Source organism: Podarcis gaigeae (assembly GCF_964106915.1).
Source record: "Podarcis gaigeae genome assembly, chromosome: 14".
In the NCBI taxonomy this organism is placed as follows: domain Eukaryota; kingdom Metazoa; phylum Chordata; class Lepidosauria; order Squamata; family Lacertidae; genus Podarcis; species Podarcis gaigeae.
In genome coordinates, this window is record NC_139690.1 from 21,411,857 (window position 1) to 21,433,692 (window position 21,836).

A 21,836-nucleotide genomic window follows, 5' to 3' on the forward strand; every position below is an offset into this window, starting at 1 on the left:
GCAATATAAATTATAGTATGTAAGGGATAGTGAAATATAGTATTTAGCTGAAAAATGTTTATAGTTTACAAACTGCCCAGCATTGATGCAACATTATGCACTTCATTTTCTACAATTTTCTTGTATACAGGAGATGCACAATATATATTATGCGAGATATGACTGGGCGGTATTGAAATATGATTATTTGAAAAAGAATTCTGAAACAAATTGATATGATAATGATTCTGTCTGTGGGATGGATGAAATGAAAGATTTACAGTTAAGATTGTCCTACTAATATATTGGGGAGTGAATGATTCAAAGTTGATTTGTGGATATGACTCCAAAAATTCCTGAGAAAATTAATTGGGTAAGAGATCCCAATATAGTCTCTTGAGGAAAGGGAAAAAAATATTTAATGAAGGAATTCAAACTTTCAGAAGATAAACACAAGAATTGAAAGAATATACTGAGAAACCTAAGAGTGTCAAAAAAGATTAAAAACATCAATGAATAAAGTACATGTTTATGTAAACAACTTTAAAGAACTTGGTGATAAATTGGATAGTTTAGTTCAAAGAGAGAATGATTTTGGGGATATTGTTCCTCAAGTGCATTAGCAAAGAGCATTAGGATGTGCTCAAACTGAAAAATGGTTGAGATTAAAATATTTGATATATTCAATAATTTTAGAGTTTTAGATTTAAATAAGAGATCAGCTTATGATTTTATATGATTATGCATAACTGCAATGTAAAGATACAGTGGGAATTCCATATGTTCCTTTCAATGTGCCCAATTCAACATATGAGTCCTCACTCCAAAGTTCTCCCCTCATGAGGCATAATGGGCAGCTATCATGAGCAGGGCCTTTTCCAAACTGGCACCCACCATGTGGAACATCCTATCAAGTGCGATCTGTCAGACTCCAATACTTTGATTTTATGTGGTTGGTTAAAATATGGATCTTTAGGAGGGCATTTGGGCTTAACACATAGGAAACTGCCTGATGCAGAGACAGACCTCCAGCCCATCAAGTTCAGTACAGTATTGTCTACACTGACCAGCAGCTGGTCTCCAGGGTTTCAGACTAGGAACATTCTGAGTCCAATCTCAAGATGCCAAGGATTGAACGAAAGACTTTCCATATGTAAAGGAGATGCTCTTCCTCTGAGCTATAGCCCTTACCAAATACTTGTCTTACAAAATTGCTGCTTTCCCCCTTATAACTGTGGTTTTGTGAATTACTTTCCTTGATTAACACTGTTCCTAAATTTCTTCCATTTCAGAAATTATTTAAAATGCTGGGCTGCCATCTTTTTGTATATTGTTTGATGTTCTATTATGTAAGCTACTTTTGAAGTTTGGGTTTTTTTTTAAAAAAAGTTGCTTAAATAAATAAAATAAACTCGTAAATTGAGAGATGACTAAATCAGAAATATTTCAATTTATCAGCTGTAAAGTGAAAGTAGCAACTGTAATTCTTAGTTACAACGGACAAAGCATTTATCAGAAGGAGAAATAAAATTTTACCAGATTTTCAGTCAGCTTTATTAAATAGAAATAGAGTATTTAGATTTTTGGACAGATACACTTTGGATTATGTTTGCAATAAATGGGTCGTATTTAAATTGATAGTATCTCTCAAGAAGGTAATATGTAATGTAGAAGCAAGTAATGGCATTAAAACAATTATATCTTTTCGAGGTACTACATGTATATTAAGAGATTTGGTTTTTTTTCATAAATTCAAATTAATATTTATGTTGGTTAGTTGAGATTTTATATATATATAGATGATGCCCCAGTAGCATTATAACTGGATGCTTGTAAATACAGTAGTCAGATGGAAGACTGTATATGAAAATTAGATAAGCTTTTATTACTAGATAAGAAACTGTTAGAACAAAACAAGCCACAGAAAATCAAATCTCTTAATATATATTTAGTACCTCGAAAAGATATAATTATTTTAGTTAATGCCATCACTTGCTTCTACCATTACATATTACCCTCTGAGAACTATCAATTTAAATGCGACCCATTTATTACAAACATAATCCAAAGCGTATCTGTCAAAAATCTAAATACCCTAAAAAGGTAGATTAAAAACTATGGCAAAATATTTGTAATGGGGTTTATTCAGCAGGGGCAGGAGGGGGAAAAGGAGGAAATATCTGGGATTGCACTGGTTATACTGTATTACATAAGCTTTGTAAAAGGTATGTGTGTTTGCCACATTTTTCAATGTGTTATAGTAAGTGCTATGCTGAACCTGACCAGCTTTTGTGAAGTTCTTCACCTGCATTTTCTATCTCTTTTCTGAGTATGTGGTGAAATTCTTCACTATTGTGGGACTGGTTTCATAGCCATATTACAAATTCTATAATGTTAAAACTTAATTTTATTTGTGATTCTGAGAATCAAATTTGTGAAACTCCATTTGATAAAAAATAGATTTAATGACCTTCTGGGAATATAAGTTTAGATATGTTGTAAGCCATTATTCATCATTTTTGGTATGATCTCGCAATTGTTTTGTTAGCCTTTTCCAGTGTATTAATGTTTATTCCTAATGTTATGCAATTTTAATTTTAGCTAAAGGAAACAAAAAAGTAAGACAGAAAACACTGATCTAAAGATTTGTTTTGGAAACTAAGGGGGGGAAAGGGAACTGAAATGCTGATGTAATCGCTAACAGTCTCCTAATTCATTTATTTCTCCCATCTTTCACTGGGCAAGGTGTTTCCTCCATCCCTAACCCCATTTGGGGGAAGAGGCTAGGGCTCCATCCTCAAGGAGGAAGAGGGACCGATTTGTGAATTGTCATATCTGGCTGTAGCAGGGCGAGCCTGTGGTGACTCCCCTCCTCTGGGTGAGGAGGGTGAACCATTTATTTGGGATCTTGATGGTCCACCCCCATGGCAGTTGTGCGGATGGAGAATTTGTGGCTACCCTCTGGGGTAAGTCGTCTCCTTGTACTGCTGTCGATATGTTCTACATATGAGTTCCGGCAAAACTGGATGGTGTCTGACAAACGCAAAATAAAATTCAGAGAGGGAACAGTGACTGAGAAATCTAATTAAATTACTTTCCATTCATACAAATATTTGTTTCTACTCACCTCCCCACAAGTTAACTCCTCTCATAAGACTCTTCCCAAGGAAGCCCAATTCTCTATACAAACATTACTTCCATGTGAGAAGTGTGTGAAGTCTTTGAATTTACATTCTCCCAGAATACAGGAGTACCTATGTCAAATAGCTGTGTTTATATGCCATGGGAACCCACAGCCAACTCTTTCACGACAGTGTATATATATGACAAAGCAGTTGGAGTTTCATGAGTGAGGTCACATCCGGGTAGAAAATAGTCTCTGCAAATTTCTGTGGTAATTAATAAAACTGTCTTGATGTAGTGGTCAGTGACAGGCTATGACCAGGGAGATTCAGCTTCAATTCCCAGCTCAACCTACCTCATATGGCGGCTGTGTGGTTGAAGGGAAAGGGAAGAACCTGGTGCATGACCCCAAATTTGTTGGAGGAAGAACAGAACATAAAAAATGAAATATAGTAGATTCATGCTTCTAGACCTGATCATTAGACAATATACTGGAGAACATATTGCACATATTATATATCCAATAGAAGTTGAACAACAAGCGTATAAATTTCTTTCCTGAAAGCACTGGGACTCCAATCTGAGCACTGCTTTCTTTATGCATGTAATGGGGCCACGATGCACAGCTGCACAGCTAGCCTTATATTACAAAGGCTTAAGAAAACATGAATTTGTGCTAAAAATGACCTTTTGAGTCACCCCTCAGCCTGCATATTCACTCATCATAGATAAAACCAAGAGATTCCAGAACACAGAAATCAACAGTGTTGTGACTTTTCCATTAAGTGGTTTTGATATTATTCTGCAGTCTTTATAAATAAAGTAAAAGAATGAGTTGCAACCATAAGCTTCACTTGACTTTAAAAGTAAGTTTGCATATTATGTTACCACAAAAAGCATTTTTAAAATAATCTGAATGGCAGCCACCTTTGAACATTTTTCTGTTGTGGGAAAGGACAGTGAGAGTTGAAACCTCAGCAATTTAAGACCTGCTTAGGGGAACCCTTTAGAAACGCTAACTTCTCCTGCTGTGTTAACCAAATCTGGCCATTCTCCAGAAAGAAGCTGATTCCTATGAGTGAACAGTCTAACAGGTATATGTTAACAGTGTATTTTCCAGCATATTTCACCTGACAGCAAGCACAGACATGTTATCATTTGAAGTATCAGGGGATGGGTGGGTTGTTTGTTGTTTTAATGAAGCAGATATGGCAATGGGAAAGTAAAAAAAACAACAAAACAACCCAATGACAAAAAACTCCATCACAAACAGGAAGGCAGGCACAGGACTAAGACAACAGCCCAAAGACCTAAATATTTTAATTAGAGTCTACAATTCAGCCATTAATAAGTTCGTAGTGCCTTTGAGATTCAGTTACCTAGCACCCTTAATATTATCCTTATACTTGTAATATATGGCAATTTGTAGTCTACAGAAGTTACTAGACCACAAAGTTTCTTATAGAAGCAGACATATATTTTTTTTAAAAGACCCAAAAGCTCCCATCCTTAACAACTTTTTGTAACATTTTCCAGCCTGGCCTAAATATACATTTTTTTGTTCACCACAGGCAACGAAACCTGCTGTGATTTTCAAGCCTATCTGGCAGCTAGATTTTCAAAGTAGTCATCATATTGTTGTAAGCAAACACCTGCCCTGCTCTGAAAATCCATTCCCATACTAGGGACATGGAATACTTTTCAAAATCTTGTTTCTAGCAGCCTGAAAAGAGGGGACGGGACAACTTCTAAGTTGTGGAAAACTGATATCAAGCAGTATTGTATTTAAAGTTACTTTTTCCAAATGCTGAACTGCAGCAATCAAAAAATGAAATACGTACGATACCAAACCTCCAAGATATATTAAAATATAGATAGCTATAAGCTATAAGGTCCTGCTCCCCCGTGCTGCTGGCCTGATTTGATGCACTGATAGATTAGTGAGCAGGGCCTATTGACATACCATCACAACTTTAGTCATTCTAGGCTTTTGAATAGCACACAAGTCGTTCCCCAGATCAGCAACAGTCCCATTACAGGATCACAAGAGCAGCAACTGACCTGCAAACTAGACCAGAAGCACAAACTTTGGTTTTCTGTCTGTGGTCTATATGAGGAATAAAACCATCATTGTCAAAAGATAAACTGGTCTAAAATTAAAATACGAATGAATCAAGAGTATCAAATCAGAGCAATTATGTACTTTCATATGCTGGTATATTTCTCCTTCTCTAGTTTTCCTTGATGGATTGCTGATTGGTGAAATCATTTTAGTTGTGCAAGAGTGTCAATTTAAAAAAATAAAATAATTGCTCTACTTGCCCAAAAAAATCCACCTCCTGTAGCTTGCTTTAGATTCTTGTGGCCAATGATATAACAGATCTTTATAAAAGAAAAAATTCTCTCTCCCAGAAGAGTTACCTCAATGGGAGAAAGCTAGTGTTTAACCCTCCATTTCAAATGCATACCAAAGCCTGGTTTTAAATGATAGTTTGAGACCAGAAACAATGAGGTTCTTTCTCCAGTATAACATTTCTTATACTTAGCATAGATTAAAAAGAACTTTCCATCACTGCAAAATTTTGCACTGATCATTTGGATGCCCACAAAGACCCAACGTTTCCACTGAAGGCAAAGAAGTGCTTTGTCTTTTTGTTTTCGTTCCACCCCCCCCCCAAAAAAGTAACAATCTAAAATGCAATATAATTCCACATAGCTGGAAAAGAGCAGACTTTCCCCCCTCTACCCACCACTATTCTTCTTTCAAAAAATGTTTTAATTGGTTTCTCAAAAGGAATGTGAGATCATAGCTCCCCCCCCCCCCCGGTAAGAAACATTTCCCTTCCCCGCCCCACACCCACAAAGCACAGAATCTATGGAGAACATTATTTCAAATGTGAGTTAGATATATGCCATGTTTTGTCTAGCTAGTATAGGTACTCATTAATTTCGTTAATAATAAATTTCAAGGTAGCAATGAACTATATTTGATGTTACCATCTACTGTGTAAAAGGCTCCAAAACAGTAATATGAAGCCAAAAAAAAGGGGGGGGGATAGGTGTGAAATTAAAGTTAAACCAATTTATATCTGCTTCAAAAATACATACAAAAACCAAAACTTCTTTCATTAGATAATTAAGGTGAAATCTGCAAGTTAAAACACCATCATAAATGGGCACCAGTCCCAGAAAGCTGTTTTAAGGAAAAGGAAATTGTCATTATTTTGATTGCCTCTGTGATTTATATCAAGTGGAGAGTGAGGTAAAAGAAGCAATTCACACCCCTACAAAATGCACTGTTGCCTTATAGCAGTCAAATGATTTATTGCTATTTTTGGTTTCGAAGTAGTGTTGCTTCCACTCTCCCCACTTCATGATTTTAAAAGAGTGCACATTACAATCAAATACTAAAAATACAGTTTGATGATCATTTAAAGCCTGAGACATTCACATGCAGGGTTCCTATAGCTTCATGTGCAGTCTTGCATCTGCACTGGAATAAACTTCAATGGTTTTTATTTATGGAACTGCTTTTAAATGTCTGTTCCATTTTTATATATGGAATTGTTTGTAATTGTTTACACTTTTGTTTATGGCTGTAACTATTTTGTTTTATAATTGTATATATTATTGTTGTAACTCGCCCTGGGAACTTGCAGTAAAGGGCGGGTAAGAAATTGAATAACTGCCTACCCATTTATATTTATGTTAAATCTGCTTGCAAAACTGAAGGGATAACTACCACTCAACCATTTATTGTTTGGTGACCTGAAAATGCTGCAATTAAACTCCAGCTCTTTTAAAAGCCTCAAGCTACAGGTTCATAACACCTTTTCGGTATACAGACTGATAATACTGTTGCCTAACACAGCGGCAGGCAACAGCAACTGTATGCAGATTCAATAGGAATGTAAGAAATCCACTACAACCCCAGCATCAGTAAAAGTAGAATATAAAAGTGGTTGAAACTAAACTCCAAAATCCTGAGATAACAGCCGTTTGTCGCAAGGTCTCTATTTTGCTGAAAGCTTATTTCACTTTGTAGATCAAGCCCAATAGAAGTCCGGCTCATGCTCATGGTGTTCAAACTTGCTGCACACAGTGTGCAATTATACATGGTGGTACACTTACAAATGCATTATTTAAATCAGCAAGACTTCAGCATATGTTATAGCTTAGCTCCATTTACAGTTAGTACACTGGATATTTCACTTTTATACTGTATTGCAATGGCCAAAGCCAGCCCAACCTCCCTGAAACAGAGTACTTTGGGGGGGGGGGTTGAATAAAGGGATTGTTGGGGATAAACACACAAAACATACGGCAATATCAAAGCACCTACCTGAACAAAAAGCCCAGTTATGTTCTTGAGGCAAACATGCATGCTTTGAAAATGTGCTTGGAATATGATAGCCAGGGAGTTTGCTTTGACTAACAGTCACCCACCTCAGATGCTACATAACCCTTTGAAAGTTTAGCCTCCTATTTTCCATGCCCAAAAGAACCTAGGATGTCTCTTCTCTGAAAGAGTCTGATCCATCTCCAACATACATAAAAGCCTGCCCCCGTCTCATAAAACACTATTTATTTTAAAACTGGCATTTGACTATCAGCTGCCTAACAAGGGGAGATTAGTACTGCATGAAGAGTCTACAATATCACATGCACTATAACATTAGTTCCATAAAAACAACATCTCTGCAAGAGGATGAACTAAGCCATCAGCTACAACCTGACTTGAAAAGCAGAGGAAGTTTACAACCATTAATTGAAGTAAATGATTTTAAAACTTCGTATTAAGTTATAGAATATTTTCCTACACATTGAAAGATGCTGATGCAGGAAAATTGCCCCATTGACCACAACTACATTCCATGAAGTTCTCAATTTCAAAGGCTTCAAATTACGTAGGAGTGGAAGCCACTGCACGACTTAAAAACACCGAACACACTTTTTCAAATTTTGGCAAAGAAAATTTAGATTCATTTCAGTTGTAGGTGTCTAAAGAAAGGGGGATCTAAAAGGCTTTCAAATTACTTTTCAATCCACAAATCTTTCAATTTAACAAAGGGAGTACAGTAGTATAAAAAATACAAAATGTAATTAAATAATCTCCCTTGAGAAGACTAACTTGTTTAAGTATCCTCTCTGATTATGATTATCAAGGAAACCACATTCCAAGCATCCAGCCTTAAAGCTGCTTGGCCCCCTTCGATCAATGGAAGCTCCTTAGAGCAGTAATGTGCCTTTTGCTTAGACTACTGCAACACAGTAATAAACCTCGTAACTACAGCTTTATACTTTGTTGCCACAAACAGTTATTACCACCTAGTCAAACTGTCAAAGCCAACCTAGAGTGAAATGGGCAGAGGGATGCGTTCAGACACTATCACATAATATAAAATACAGCGCTACCATCATGGCTACAGGTGACAAAGACCTTTTCACGTTGGGGCTTGGTGTGTATCAACATTGAAGAGCCTTCTCTCAAGCTGAAAGTATTTGCTTTCCACACATTGGAGGTTTTCGCTTAAGGAAGTGCTGCAACTCAACTAACCACTCCCTTTACAAGAATAAGAATGTGTTTGCACCTTGGCTTTTCATAAGCCTGTCGCAAGTTTGCCAAAAAAGCTGGAAGTGGCTCAATCCACTTACTAACGGACACATCCTGTACTGACTTTTTGTGATGGGAGTACTCTCCCTGCAGTCTTGACAGGGGCGCCGACTTATAAAAAATATTGGGGGGGCGGGGGCCCATACCGACTTATAAAAAATATGGGGGGGGGCCAAGACCTCCAAACCGCTGCTGCTGGGGGAACGAACCCCGCCCCGACCTTAAGTGAACCTGTGAGGGCCCGCCCTTTGCGGCAGCCGATTGGCTGCCGCCGTGGAAGGTGAATATTAATGAGCTAGGGGGAATCCCCGCTTCTCGCGGGGCTGACATCAGCCCCGCGAGATTGTTGATGGGTCGAGAGCCTGCAACCCCACCCCCTCTCTAGATCGGGAGTGGCTTTGTTTTAACTCATTACTGAATGTATTTTAAAAGGTAACTATCGTCAAACAAGGAAAATAAAAAATACCAACATAATTTTGTGATTTTACAAAGCATAATATAACTAATAATTTTCTTAACCCTAACCCCCCAAACAAATTTTTGAGGGGGCTCGGGCCCCCTCAGGCCCCATGGAGTCGGCGCCTATGAGTCTTGACTTAGTTAGCTAAAGTACAATACAAACTTGTCAAATGGCATCCCAGAGGCAGAGACAAATGCAGTAAATCTTGGGAATAAGGCCTAAATCAGGGGCAAGGAACCATTTTCATCCCAAGGGCTGCATGGTGAATGGGACCAAAGGCAAGAGTGGGCCAAGCAATGGATGTGACTTTCCTTTGTACAGTTGCCTACATTGCAGGCATGCTAAAGTCAGCACACATGCACAATCCTTTCCACCCTTTATCCAGGAAGCAAGAGGCATTACCACAGTTCAAGGTCACATTCCTGCCAAGTCAAAAGCATTTAAGGAGGGTATGCAATAGGACCAACGTGGCCAAGAGAGGCCCAAGGCCATCCCCAAGGATCACTGGGTGTGCTACACATGGATGTACTGGGAAAGAGAAAGAGAAAAACAACAGGTGTAGGGAGGAGGCCAGTGTGGCTGCTTATTCAATGCTTAAGTATTCAAAGGATTGTATAAGGGTAGTGCTGAAGGTATGCCAAGCAGAACGTGAGCAAAGCAAGCCTTAGAAGGGATAGGCTCAGAAGAAAATCAGCACAGAGATCTTTCAGTTCAGCCATTCCACAAATCTTAGCCAGTGCTAGTGTGGCATTACATTTTGATGAAGAAAGTCATACAATCAAAATCAGGAGAATACATGCCTACAGCACTGAACATCTTTAAAAGGTTAAATGATTATGACAATAGAAGGGAGGTGATGAAAAGAAAAAGACAGTATAGAATCCATGTACAATCCATGAAGGACACTGAAAAAGATCAAAATTACACTGTAGGGTTAAGGAGACCGAGAAGTTTTCAAAAAGAGAGACATTGATAGGAACAGTGCTACTAAAAATTACTTAACTATAGTGGCGGGACAATCCAACATACCTTAGTCGGAAGTCAGTTCGACGGAGTCTAATGGAGCAAAATTCAATCTAGGTGTTTAGGACTGCAGCCTTAATGTTCAAAAATCTGAACATATGCAAAGTTAAGCACAATTTTAAAAAAAGGTTTAAGTGTTCAAGAAAAAAACCAATCCCAAATTCCCACATGACACACAGAGGAGGGTGCTAAGCAGGAAGTTGCTAGGGTAGGAGGAGAGTAAGCTGGAAGAAAAACTCTGCAGAGAAAGTGCCTGGATACAAAGTAACTAGGATATGAATGCATTGTTATATGCAAAGAAAACTGGGTGAAGGAAAAATGAAGGAAAACTACAAGTCCAGAAAAACACTGACAATGCAAATGGTAGTAACCTGTCTATTTGTTTTAAAGGAAAGGGTTAGTTTTCTGGGACAATTTTTTAAAAAATAAGGAAATGCTTTAAAGATCTGCGTTGTTGTTTTTTAAATGATGATAAATTAATGGTTTCTGTAAACTAGAGAGAATAGAAATTGGTATAGCGACGTGAGGGAGAATGAACAAAAGCCCAAACTTCATTTATATAATGCTGATGCAAAGTTTAGTATTACACCTGTTACTAAACCTGTATGTTAAAATTAATCCCTCTGTAGTTTCAAAGGAAGTACAAATTCAGTGAGCAGATAATTTACATACCTATGACATGCCTCCTCGAGCTTATTCAGCAATCAAACCCCATACACATACCACACACTTCTTGAATGTAGGAGCCTCAGATACAGCTGAGTTAGTCTTACCCACATCTCAGCAATAACTAGAGATAAGACAAGTGATTGCTACTAAACAGAATTGGAACTATGGGTTGTTACATGCTACCTACATTTGACAAGTTCCACCTACGGTGAGATATCATTATCATACAGAGAACACGTAACAGGCTGATTGTTATAATATGGTTTTGTCACAAGAACAACTCTGGCTCTGCTCTATTCTGTATACTCTATATTTTACTTCAAAAGTAAGCCTGCAGCTTGAGTGGGGTTACGTTCTGGGGATCATGCCTAAAGCCAAAATCACATATAGGCAAAACACACCGGATTCAATGGCAGGTGGGATTACCAAAGTCATTTTCCTCGAAACTCTACTCCTTCTTAATTTTTTTGCCATGCATGTCAAGCTGAATGTGCACAAGTTAAATGTGCATAAGTTGGGGGCTTAGTGACAAAGGAAAACAGTACAGATTAACCATGTCAACACTGCATCATAAGCATAAACCAAGAAGAAATATTGTGTCAGGCAACTGCTGGAAAAAGAATTGGTTTGGTAAAGTTTGATCACCAAAGAAGAAGAAAAGAAGACTGATGGTGAAAATAATACTTAGTGGTAAGTAGTATCAACCACGAATTGCTTAGATCTATAATTTAAGAGCCAACATACACATGTTAATATCACTGTGAGGTCCAAAGGATGTCAACACAATAACCAGGCTCATTTGGCAGCCCCAAGGGATAAATAATTCAGTATCATCTCCCATTCTAATGAAGAACAAAGAAAAGTGAAAAATAATTTATGAGCAAGGGGCAGTTTTTGAACATTCCTTTGTAAACCAGAGAAAGACCTTGGGAAAATGTATTTTACACTTCTCAGCCTTCATTCTCTGTTACCTTCCTGCCACATGCAGAACTGTTGATTGACTAGGACTGACAAAAAAAAAATCAGGATTTGAAGTACAAGCATGATTCTGAAGGGGAAAATAGTGGTTATTCTCTGGGCCTGCCTAAGTAATAACCAGCTAAGTAGGAAACCCATTTTTCCACCAACTTCCCCCAAAGACCATTGGAGGACTTTGATTAAAGATTTCCAGTATACATACTTGTTACTTCCTGTAGGAAATCCAAACAAGGTCGGCTACTTCCAGAAATACTTATTGAAACTGCGAGCGGAGTCTGTCCTTCATAGTTCTTTGTATTAGTGTCTGCACCATAGTTGTATAACATCTGTGCACAGAGTACATCATCCCTAAGAGCAGACAAGTGCAATGGCGTCTGCCCGTCTTCTAAGCGCCCCAAGTTTGTATCAGCCCCTCTCTGAAGGAACATCCGGCAATAAGAATGATTGCTTTTGATCACAGCATAGCGCAACAGGAAGCCGTTCTGAATGTCAATGTTGGCATTGTGATCTAGGAGTATTTTGACACAGCTGGACCTTTCGCGGATAATAGCCAGTTGAAGTGGTGTAGTACCTTTGTCACTGAGTGGATCAACCTCAGCCTTGAATTCCAGCAGGAGACGGACAAACGAGTCTCTGCCGTAGTGAGCAGCCACATGCAGAGGAGTCCAGCCATCATTACTTTTTGCATTAATGATATCAACGCGGTAGTCTGATTCCAGCATTAGGCGTGCAATCCGAGCTCGGCCGTGCATAGCTGCGTAATGTAGAGCAGTGAAGCCTCCAATTAAGTCTTTCACTGTGGGATCAGCTAAAGTTAAACAAAATTGCAATGGGTTAGCTATTATCAGGAGAACACAGAAAGGCATCTGAAATTTTTTCTATACATTGTTACAATTCTTGGGAGGGTGTCCTACAAAATCATCTTACCCAACCATCTTGCAATTGATAATAATTAGTTCTTATATTATGCTGTAAGCTGTTCATTTTATTTACTTACCGTAATAAAAGCTAGCTAGCTAGCTGACTAGATAGATAGATAGATAGATAGATAGATGATAGATAGATGATAGATGAAAGAAAGATCTAAAAAGTTAGGGGAAGAGCTAGTCTTTCTCTTTCACTTTCACCAATTGAAAATATGAAAAATTTTACTTTATGGCTTTCTAGTCTTAGCTGATCCAAACAATTTGATAATATTGGCACACAACTGTTGTCTGTATGCAATTTTCCAATTCAGTAGTAACCCTCAAAATACAAGTTGCTTTATAACTTCAGAGAATTTAAGATGTTGTTTGGCAGAGCCAGGGCAGAGGCTGTTGAATAAATAATAATAAATAAAAAAACAAAATCTCAGGTGCAGGCTGTATTTTGGAACATGGGTCTATTTGAAAAAGTGAATTTTATTTTTATTTATTCAATTTCTATACCACCCTTCACCCAAGGATCACTGGATGGTTTACAGTAAGAACACACAAAAATACACAACGTAGTAGCAAACGGGTGAACTTACTTTCCTTTTGAACAGACTCAACATTATTGCGTATTAGCCTGGTTCACGCATAATGCTGAACAGCAGCTTGTTTAGCCAAAGTGTGGCTCGTTAAGACATCTGAATGCAGCTCAGCAGACTAACCATGATTTGTTGTCTGGCAACATGATACAATGCAAAGTCATGGCTTGTTTTAACCACAGGTGCTAGTTGATACCTTTCTTTACTCCTAACTCTGCCTGGCAGCAGGCTCCTTTTCCAGCCTAACTCCTCCATGGCAAGTCCCCCCCCCCCCAAGCCAAACCAGGAAAAGACGAAGATGGGGGGAAATGTAAAAGCTACTGCTCTGCTGTCTAACTATTATGACAGGGCTGCACCAACTAACTGATACTTCGCTACTCTAATTGCTAAACCTACTTGCAGTAGAACAATGAACACTTTAGCGGAAGCAAAACACTGATCTTCCACACTATACACTTTATTTTGTTTTTATAAGGGAAGTATGTGCTTTCAGAAAAGGTGTTAATATGCATGCATCATTTTAATCAGGTCTTTTTAATTGTTTTTAGTGCTGTTGTGATTTATAATGTTTTTAATGGGAACACAGGAAACTGCCTCATACAGAGCAACTATCCATCCAGCTCATGCAACAGCTCAAATTAGAAGTAGATTCACTGAAATTCATATTTGCTTGAAATATGAATTAACTGATGCAGAGTTCTTGTAGTAAGCTTCATCTCAATTTACCTCCTCAGTTTCCACATCTTGGTCAAAAACAAACCTAAACCCAACTACTCAAGGTATTTCTATGCATCAAAGCTCCTTCAACTCTAAAATGTCATGCTTGTTTCTGTGTTCTGTGTTTTGTTTTGCGTTGTGCTTCTTGGTCTTAAAAAGAAGCATGTGAAGTAACATCTGCTGGCCCAAGATACAGATGTATTGTGGTCTGGCAAGATGAGCTTCTATTTTTTTGCGGGGGAGGGGGGGTGCACAATGCTGTATAAGGTAAAGAAAGAATGCCCTCTGTGGTTCACAGCATTTCCAAAGTATGTAAGCTACATGTTATTTCAGATCATCTTGATAAAAGCATTTTCTATAAAATGAAAATAATCTGGGTTTGCCATTTCACAAAATTAAGGTTTTTCAGGCATGTAAATATCCAGCCATAGAAGAAAGAAAATAAGGTACCAAATAAAAAACAGTATCACAGATTTCCCTCTATCCCCAGAAATCTGGATTCATTCTTTAAAGACCCACCAGTGTAGAGTTGATATTCCAACACAACACACATATCCCCCCCCAACCTTTCTAAGAGTAGTTTTGCTTATACATACACTGGCATTATCTGCATACAAGATTGAGATAAGATATTTGCAAGGACAGTTTAAAACATTGGCCTGGCTAAAATACAACTTTAAACCACTTTAAAAACTAAGATTCAGTGCAAACTTGTGCACACTGCTCAAACACCTCTGCTTTGCTTCTCCCCTGCTCCTAACTCTGCTACACTTAAGAAGGAAACAAGTCAGAGGCTAACTACAGGCAACCCATCATTTATGTACATTCAATGTGTGTGTGTCACCATACATACGTGCATCACGCCATACATGGGAGTGAATGATAAAAATTGCTAAAACAGCCTCAGAATAGGCATGAAACAGTCAGAAAAGGAGTGGAAACAGCACCTAGCAATCCCACAGGCCTTTGTACTTGCAGTCCCAAGAGCCCTTGCATCTACCATTGAGGCCTGTGGAGAGTTGGGAGTTTGAGAAAGGAGATAGGGAGAGAGCGATTGTTTTGGAGGAGTTTTTTAAAGCTGTTGTTTGATACGGCACCTAAACACAGCATCACCAACGCTGAAGGAGAAATAGGAAGTGCTGGACTGTTTCTAGAGTGGCATGTGTGTGTGCGCGCGCTGTGGCACACAAGTTTGGCAAGAATGAATCCAGAATATGTGCCATTAAGGTACAAGGAAAAAAAATTGTTTATACCACGGCCATCTGGCATCAGGGGCAGCAAGTGCATGTACACATGCAACTGCCATAGTCCCCAACTACATGCTACATAGTCCCCATCTACATGCCCAGTGTTAGAAACAGATATGAAAGCTAGGAGCTAAATGGCAACTTAAACCTAGGTTATGGGTGCAACGACAGAATATCTAGGTATGCTTTTTTTAATCACAAGAATACAAAGCTGAAAATGAATGAACTGCAGCTAAAATATTATGTTCGTTTTTCACATGGTATAGTCCTTCCCCCGCTCACCCCCCTAATATTCTTAAGAGGGTCTCTTCTCCAGTCTTCAGAGAGTAGCTGGAAGTGGGGTGGAAGAAAAAGGTCCTGCTTTCCTTTTCACTCTACAGTTCTAATCTGAAAACTTAGACGCAGGACTGCACCCAGAGATCAGAAACTGTTCGCGCTAATTAAATTACCGGTCACAAAATGTGCCTAGAACAATGGGAGTTTCGAACACTGAGGCCCTGGTGAAGGCACATGAGGCGCTGAACCTGTGTCTAGAGGACATAAACTGCTAGTGTATCCCCATTAATGGCAGCACCTTGCACAAGAAGACTGTCAGGCTGCATGTGCGCTTCAAGCAGCCTGCAAAGGAGTTCTGAGCTAGCTGCGGTTGGCTGGACCACTTCAAATGACATTTTAATTTAAAGAATATTGGCACCCATATTGAAGCTGCATTTGTGGACCAGGAGGCTGCCCAAACGTGCGCTGACCAGCTGAAGAGACAAAAGTGCCAGCTGCCCACCCCCATGTTCTTTTGCAATACACCATCAGCCCCACCAAGTGAATCTGACCTACAACCAAGCACTTGGGGATACCAGTCTACTCTGCTCGTCATTGTTTGCAAATCATCCTCCTCCAGCGATGAGGAAGACTGAGTGCCACCATTTCTAGCCGTCTGGTAGGACTACTGGTTTTTAAAGGGTTTCCAGAGCTTTAGAGGGTGTTTGCAGGCTTTTCCAATGGGTGCTTCAATTATACATGACTTCCCGTATGCGCACGGTGCCTCAGAATGTAACCCCTGCATAAATGGAGAGTTGCCTGTATATGTTAAGTGCAGACCAGTGCTGCTGGTTTGTTTCTCTCAAGACAAACAGAGGAAGCAAAGGAGGAAAAAATGAGGTGAAAAAACAGGGGTAAATACTGTGGTGGCCAGGAAATGAATTAAGAAGTTTTCACCAAGTGCTTTCCCAAGGGTGTAGCAAGCCTGAGGTCAGCCCAGCTGCTCCAAACCTTAAAGTCATGTTCTTCCTGCATGTCCCTGAAGTTCTGTTGAAGCATAGTTTTTTTGGTTGGCTTTACTGTGAAGCTTCCAATAAAAAAAAAATATTTTTCTACCCAATCATCTAACAGGGCTCTAGAACTTTAGGGTAGGGCTGCCATACGTCCGGAATTTCCTGGACATAGCCGGGATTCGGCTGTTGGAAACAGTGGCCAGGTGAAAATATGGCAACCCTACTTTAGGGCAACACTGTTAGCATAACTATCTTGCTCTGTTATTATCTTGTGCAGGTGTTAAACCAAGTAGTTTTAAGACTAGCTCTTAACACACACACACACACACACACACACACAAAAAAAAAACTACTCTGCCCAACGAACAACTCCAGAAAGTCTGTAAGTACTCAGTAGCTACTGGAAGGAATAGAAGAAGCCAATCTATTTAAATTAGACTATTTCTGATAAAGCATCTGCATGACAACTTAAAAACTCATGCTAACAGACAGTATTATAACAAGTGATGCTGCTATAATCCTATTTAGGTTATAAATAATATAAATGATTACATGTCAGCTTTTCAAAATCTAATATTAAATACTACTGCATGCTCATTGTCAGCACACTGTTATGAGTACAGTGATTTTGAAACTTTCACTGGAAGACAGTTTGCCCACCACTACTGATCTTTCCTCTGCAATTTACAGCCAAGGGGGAATGAGGCAGCTTAGCATTGCCCTGTGTGAACTAAGCAACCACCTTAGAACATGCTACAAAATGCTCTGTAATGTCCAAGAGCTGTATCACAGATATCACTGTCTACAGGATTCCCTTCATAAAGTCTAAAAACCACTTTAACATACTACTGCCTACCAGCTGTCAAAGTATGGCTAATGTCAAATACTTTTTAGGAACTATCAAATACAGCTAATATAAACTGGCAGATATCGAATAGTGAAATAAAAAAATAATTGGATATCGAAGCTATGCAATATTCTGATGAATATTTGCATAACTAGGAAACAGGTGGAGATTATTAGACATCAAGACTCACACAGTAATTTTTGGGAGTAAATTCATTGCAGTTCTAAATCTGTTTTGCAAACACTTGTACTGCCATCTTCTGGCCACACTTACCACAGGAAGGATAAAAAACGGTCATAATTTATTCTACTGGACCTTAAAAGATCATACAATTTGCAATACTTGAAGTTTAAGCTAAAACTTGCCAACTCTTTATGCATTTTGATCATTTATAACAGGCTTCCTCAAACTCAGTCCTCCAGATGTTTTGAGACTATAGCTTTTGTAGTTTGTATGTTTTGAGTTTGAGGAAACCTGATTTATAAGCTCTGCTTTAAGGCAGCAATAGGCTATTTCTGTGCTATTCTCCTGATTAACTAGTAGTATATTTCATGGCACAAATCGACCCCCTCATTAAATGCTCAGTTCCATGTTAGCACCATCTAGAAGGAATGGGCTTCGTGTTTATGCAGCACATGCACTCAGACATACATGTACATGATCTAAGATATACAATGATAAAGCATAAGAACTATTTCTTGCAACACAAAAATATCTTTCTTTTCCTTACAAACATAGCAAGAGGAATCTACTCTACTGGAGTAATACAGACAAATCTACAATAAACACACTATTGTCAACAGAAGGTGGGAGCTACATGAGCAGAACTGAAAAATACATAATCATGCTTTTCTTGAGTGTTCAAAATCATTCCCATAGTAAAACCTCAGCCTCTAGTAGATTTATGTATATTAGATACATGAAGGGGTACTTATGTGGCATACAAAGCTTTGTTGGATTTTGGCAAAACATGATTCACTTGGATCCGTTTGTTCCATAAGCTCTTGCCTCCAGAGAAATTTCCCCAGTAAGAGGCCACACAAAAGTTCTCAGAGTTTCCCTTTCGTTAAATTCCAGTCTTTCTGCCATCTTATCTCGAATTCACCAATTTTACATTTTAGCACATAGGCTCCAATTCACTTTATGCACACAGTGGCATGTTCATACTTTCCTGGAAACCATTAACTATGGCAGGGTTGGGGAACCTGTGGCCCTCTAGATCAGTGTTTCTCAACCTTGGGCCTCCAGCTAGTTTGGACTACAACTCCCACCATCCCTAGCTAGCAGGACCAGTGGTCAGAGATGATGGGAGCTGTAGTTCACAAACAGCTGGCGGCCCAAGGTTGAGAAACACTGCTCTAGATGATTTTGGGCTCCAAACTTCCATCAGTTCCAGAAAGCATAGGCAACACTCAGGAATGCAGGAGCTGTAGTCCAGCAACTTACAAAGGGCCACATTTTAGCCACCTCTGAACTGTGGCTTCCCATTAATGCACAAATAGCTCTCTCTTTGCTCCCCGGCCCAAGTGCGAACAGACAATTTCTTTTGTTCAATCCCTGTAGTACAGAGTTCTGGAGCACTGCCCTTAACTAGGGATGGTCAGTCTGTGTCACTTTCACATTGTTAATTCCCAGGTTGTTTGTTTACTATTTGCAAGTTTTAAAACAAAAATAAAATGTCTGTACTAGAATCACATTTAGAATGGTACTTGTTTTACTACATAGGCTGAAGGCTGCATTTAAAAAGACAGAAACTTTAAACTGGTAAAATAGCCACTCCCAAGGAGCTTCCAATACCAGCTGCTACTGTGACTATGTTCAAATAGGGCTGCAAATGACTATGGAAATGATGCGGAAATATACACTGAGCCTCCCAGGGACACTGTACCGGTGGGGCTGGGGTGGAGGAGAGAGATGGGTGCTCTCATGGGTCCAAATCAGATCTTTTCACTCCTGGGAGCTCCCTTTGAACATTTGCAATGATGGCTGGGCTTCGAAGCTGCTTAGAAAAACTATGTTACCACTTCAAAGAAACCAAAGACATAAAAACAGAACACCTCTTAAACATTGCTACAGTGGAACCTTGGTTTTCAAGCGTCTCGGAAGCCGATTGATTTGAAAGCCGAACGCCAAAAACCTGTAAGTCAATGCTTTCGTTTTTTAATGTGCCTTGGAAGTTGAACGGCTTCCGAGGTGTGTTTCTCCATTTTCTCAATGGAATTTGCCAACCGCCCATTGCCCCTCGGTTGTAGAACATTTCGGAAGTCGAACTGTCTTCTGGAACGGATTATGTTCGACAACCGAGGTACCACAGTATCATCATCTACATTTGATAGTTGGCTTACACAAAAGTTTCAAAGCACTGCTTTGCTGTGGTTCTGTTCCTTCTTGGATGTCTATTTCCCAAGGGTAATACTTGAGGAATGCTCTTCAGCCCCATGCAGCCTTCAATGTGGGGTTCCTCAGAATTAGATTTTATTCCACATTCTACTTAACACCTACGTGAAACAGCTGAGTGGGGTCATACAGAATTCTGGAGTACACTGTCAGCGATATGCTGATGACACACAGCTCTACTTCTCCCTTACATCTGTAGGTATTTTGGACTGGATGAGAGCCAATAAACTGAAGCTCAATCCAGGTAAGACTAAGGCAGTTAATGGGTGGTTTTCTAGATTGGCTAGATGGGAGGTTGCCTGCTCTTGATGGCATTACACTCCCTCTGAATGAGTTGGTATACTGCTTGAGAACACTACTGGATCCATTGCTGTCGCTTGAGGCTCAGTCGGCTTCGGTGGTGCAGAGTGCCTTCCATCAGCTTAGCGGAATCTGTAACCTGAAGCGTATGTAACCCAAGGTACCACTGTACTGGCCTGATTGCACTGATTGCCAATTAGTTTCCAGGCTCGATTCAAAGTGTTGTTTTGGACCTGCAAAGCCTTAAATGGCTCAGGAATGCAATACTTCAAGGATTGCCTCTTTTCACATGAACCAACCCAGATCCTGTGATCATCATCTGAGGCGCCCTTCTTCATTTGCCACATCCATGAGAAGTCCAGAAGGTGGCAACTAGAGAACAGGCCTTTTCGATGGTGGCTCTCTGTTTGTGGAACACTCTCCCCAAAGAGGCTCAACTGGTGCCTTCATTACATATCTTCAGGTGCCAGTTGAAAACATTCCTCTTCTCCCAGGCCTTTGGCTAATTAAACAATCTATTGCCTTTTAAACTGGGGGGTGGGTTGTTCTGTTTGTTATTATATTATATATTTTTGTGTTTTTTATATTGTAAACCACCCTGTGCTCCTCAGATAAACAGCAATATATAAATTTAATAAATAAATAACTTAACAAGAGAAAAATAACATAGCCTAGATGCAAAGTGAATGGATTCCTTGAGCATCCTTGCAACCTGTTATTTCTCTGGTATGTACAGTTTTTAAAATACTTAACAGAGGGGAGCCCCCTTGTGGAGCATTTTGCAATTCCATAGCTTGCCTACTCACTTTTTAAATTTACTATTAGATTTAAAGTACAAAAAATTAAAAATACAGAAATTAAGTCCTACTCATCTTACCTGATCATTTTGTGAAGCCAAATGCAAAAAGAGCCACATTCAGATGATAAAACCCTAAACTCAACATGAGTGAGCTTCATACAGGTATGCAGTTCCTTCATTTCTCCCTCCAGCGAACAAGCCAGGAAGCGGCAGTTAACAATAGCTTCCCATTACGCCCAACCAGGAACTATGGTTAATTGCTTTCAATCAAGTCAAGATCTGGAGGCTAACTTTTAAGTGACGGTTTCCAGATTCAGGCATGACTGAAAGACAAGCTGCCATTTCCCATCTCATTTGCATACTCACACCAAGTGGGAAGCAAGGTTCATGAAGTTTGCACATATATTGACTTACTAAGCAGAGATGTGATCATCTGAATGTGGCCACTGCCATAAACAAACAAACAAGCAAACAAACAAACAAGAGTTTAAAGTGAAGGTGCAAAGGATAAAATCCTTGATGCTTGGTCAAATTTCACCCCCACCTCATTTAAGTCAACCAACCTCCATGTTCGAGGAATACACGGACACATCTTTCTTTTCCTCTTGCTGCTGAGAAATGGAGCAGGGTCCAGCCATTGGCATCTCGACCATTTGGAGAATAGCCCTGCTCTAGCATCTTGCGCACAGTGTGAACATCTCCAGCAGCCACCGCAGCCTGAATCTGCAATTCTTCCTGTAGTTCGGGGTTCCTCCGGCAGTGGTGATGTAACATCCTCGCAGAATCTGCCTCCTAAAGAAGGATCATGAGGTCTCACAGGTCACCTGCAACTGAAACACAGTAAACACAAATCAGAATTGGAGAGAGGGAGAGTGCCAGTAACACTCCATAGCAATATGGATAAA

General features: G+C 39.4%; 1 protein-coding gene across 4 annotated transcripts in view; it reads right to left on the reverse strand.

Annotated features, from left to right (window-relative positions):
- ASB7 (ankyrin repeat and SOCS box containing 7) overlaps positions 1-21,836 on the reverse strand; it is a 37,739-nt gene that overhangs the window by 6,313 nt on the left and 9,590 nt on the right. For all 4 annotated transcript variants that reach the window (XM_083713270.1, XM_083713269.1, XM_083713271.1 and 1 more), the window contains exons 4-5: positions 21,495-21,761; positions 12,049-12,654 (exon numbers count right to left, since the gene is read on the reverse strand). In XM_083713270.1, coding sequence (XP_083569396.1) covers positions 12,049-12,654; positions 21,495-21,705 — 817 coding nt within the window. In that variant the 5' untranslated portion in view covers positions 21,706-21,761. The remainder of the gene's footprint in view (positions 1-12,048; positions 12,655-21,494; positions 21,762-21,836) is intronic.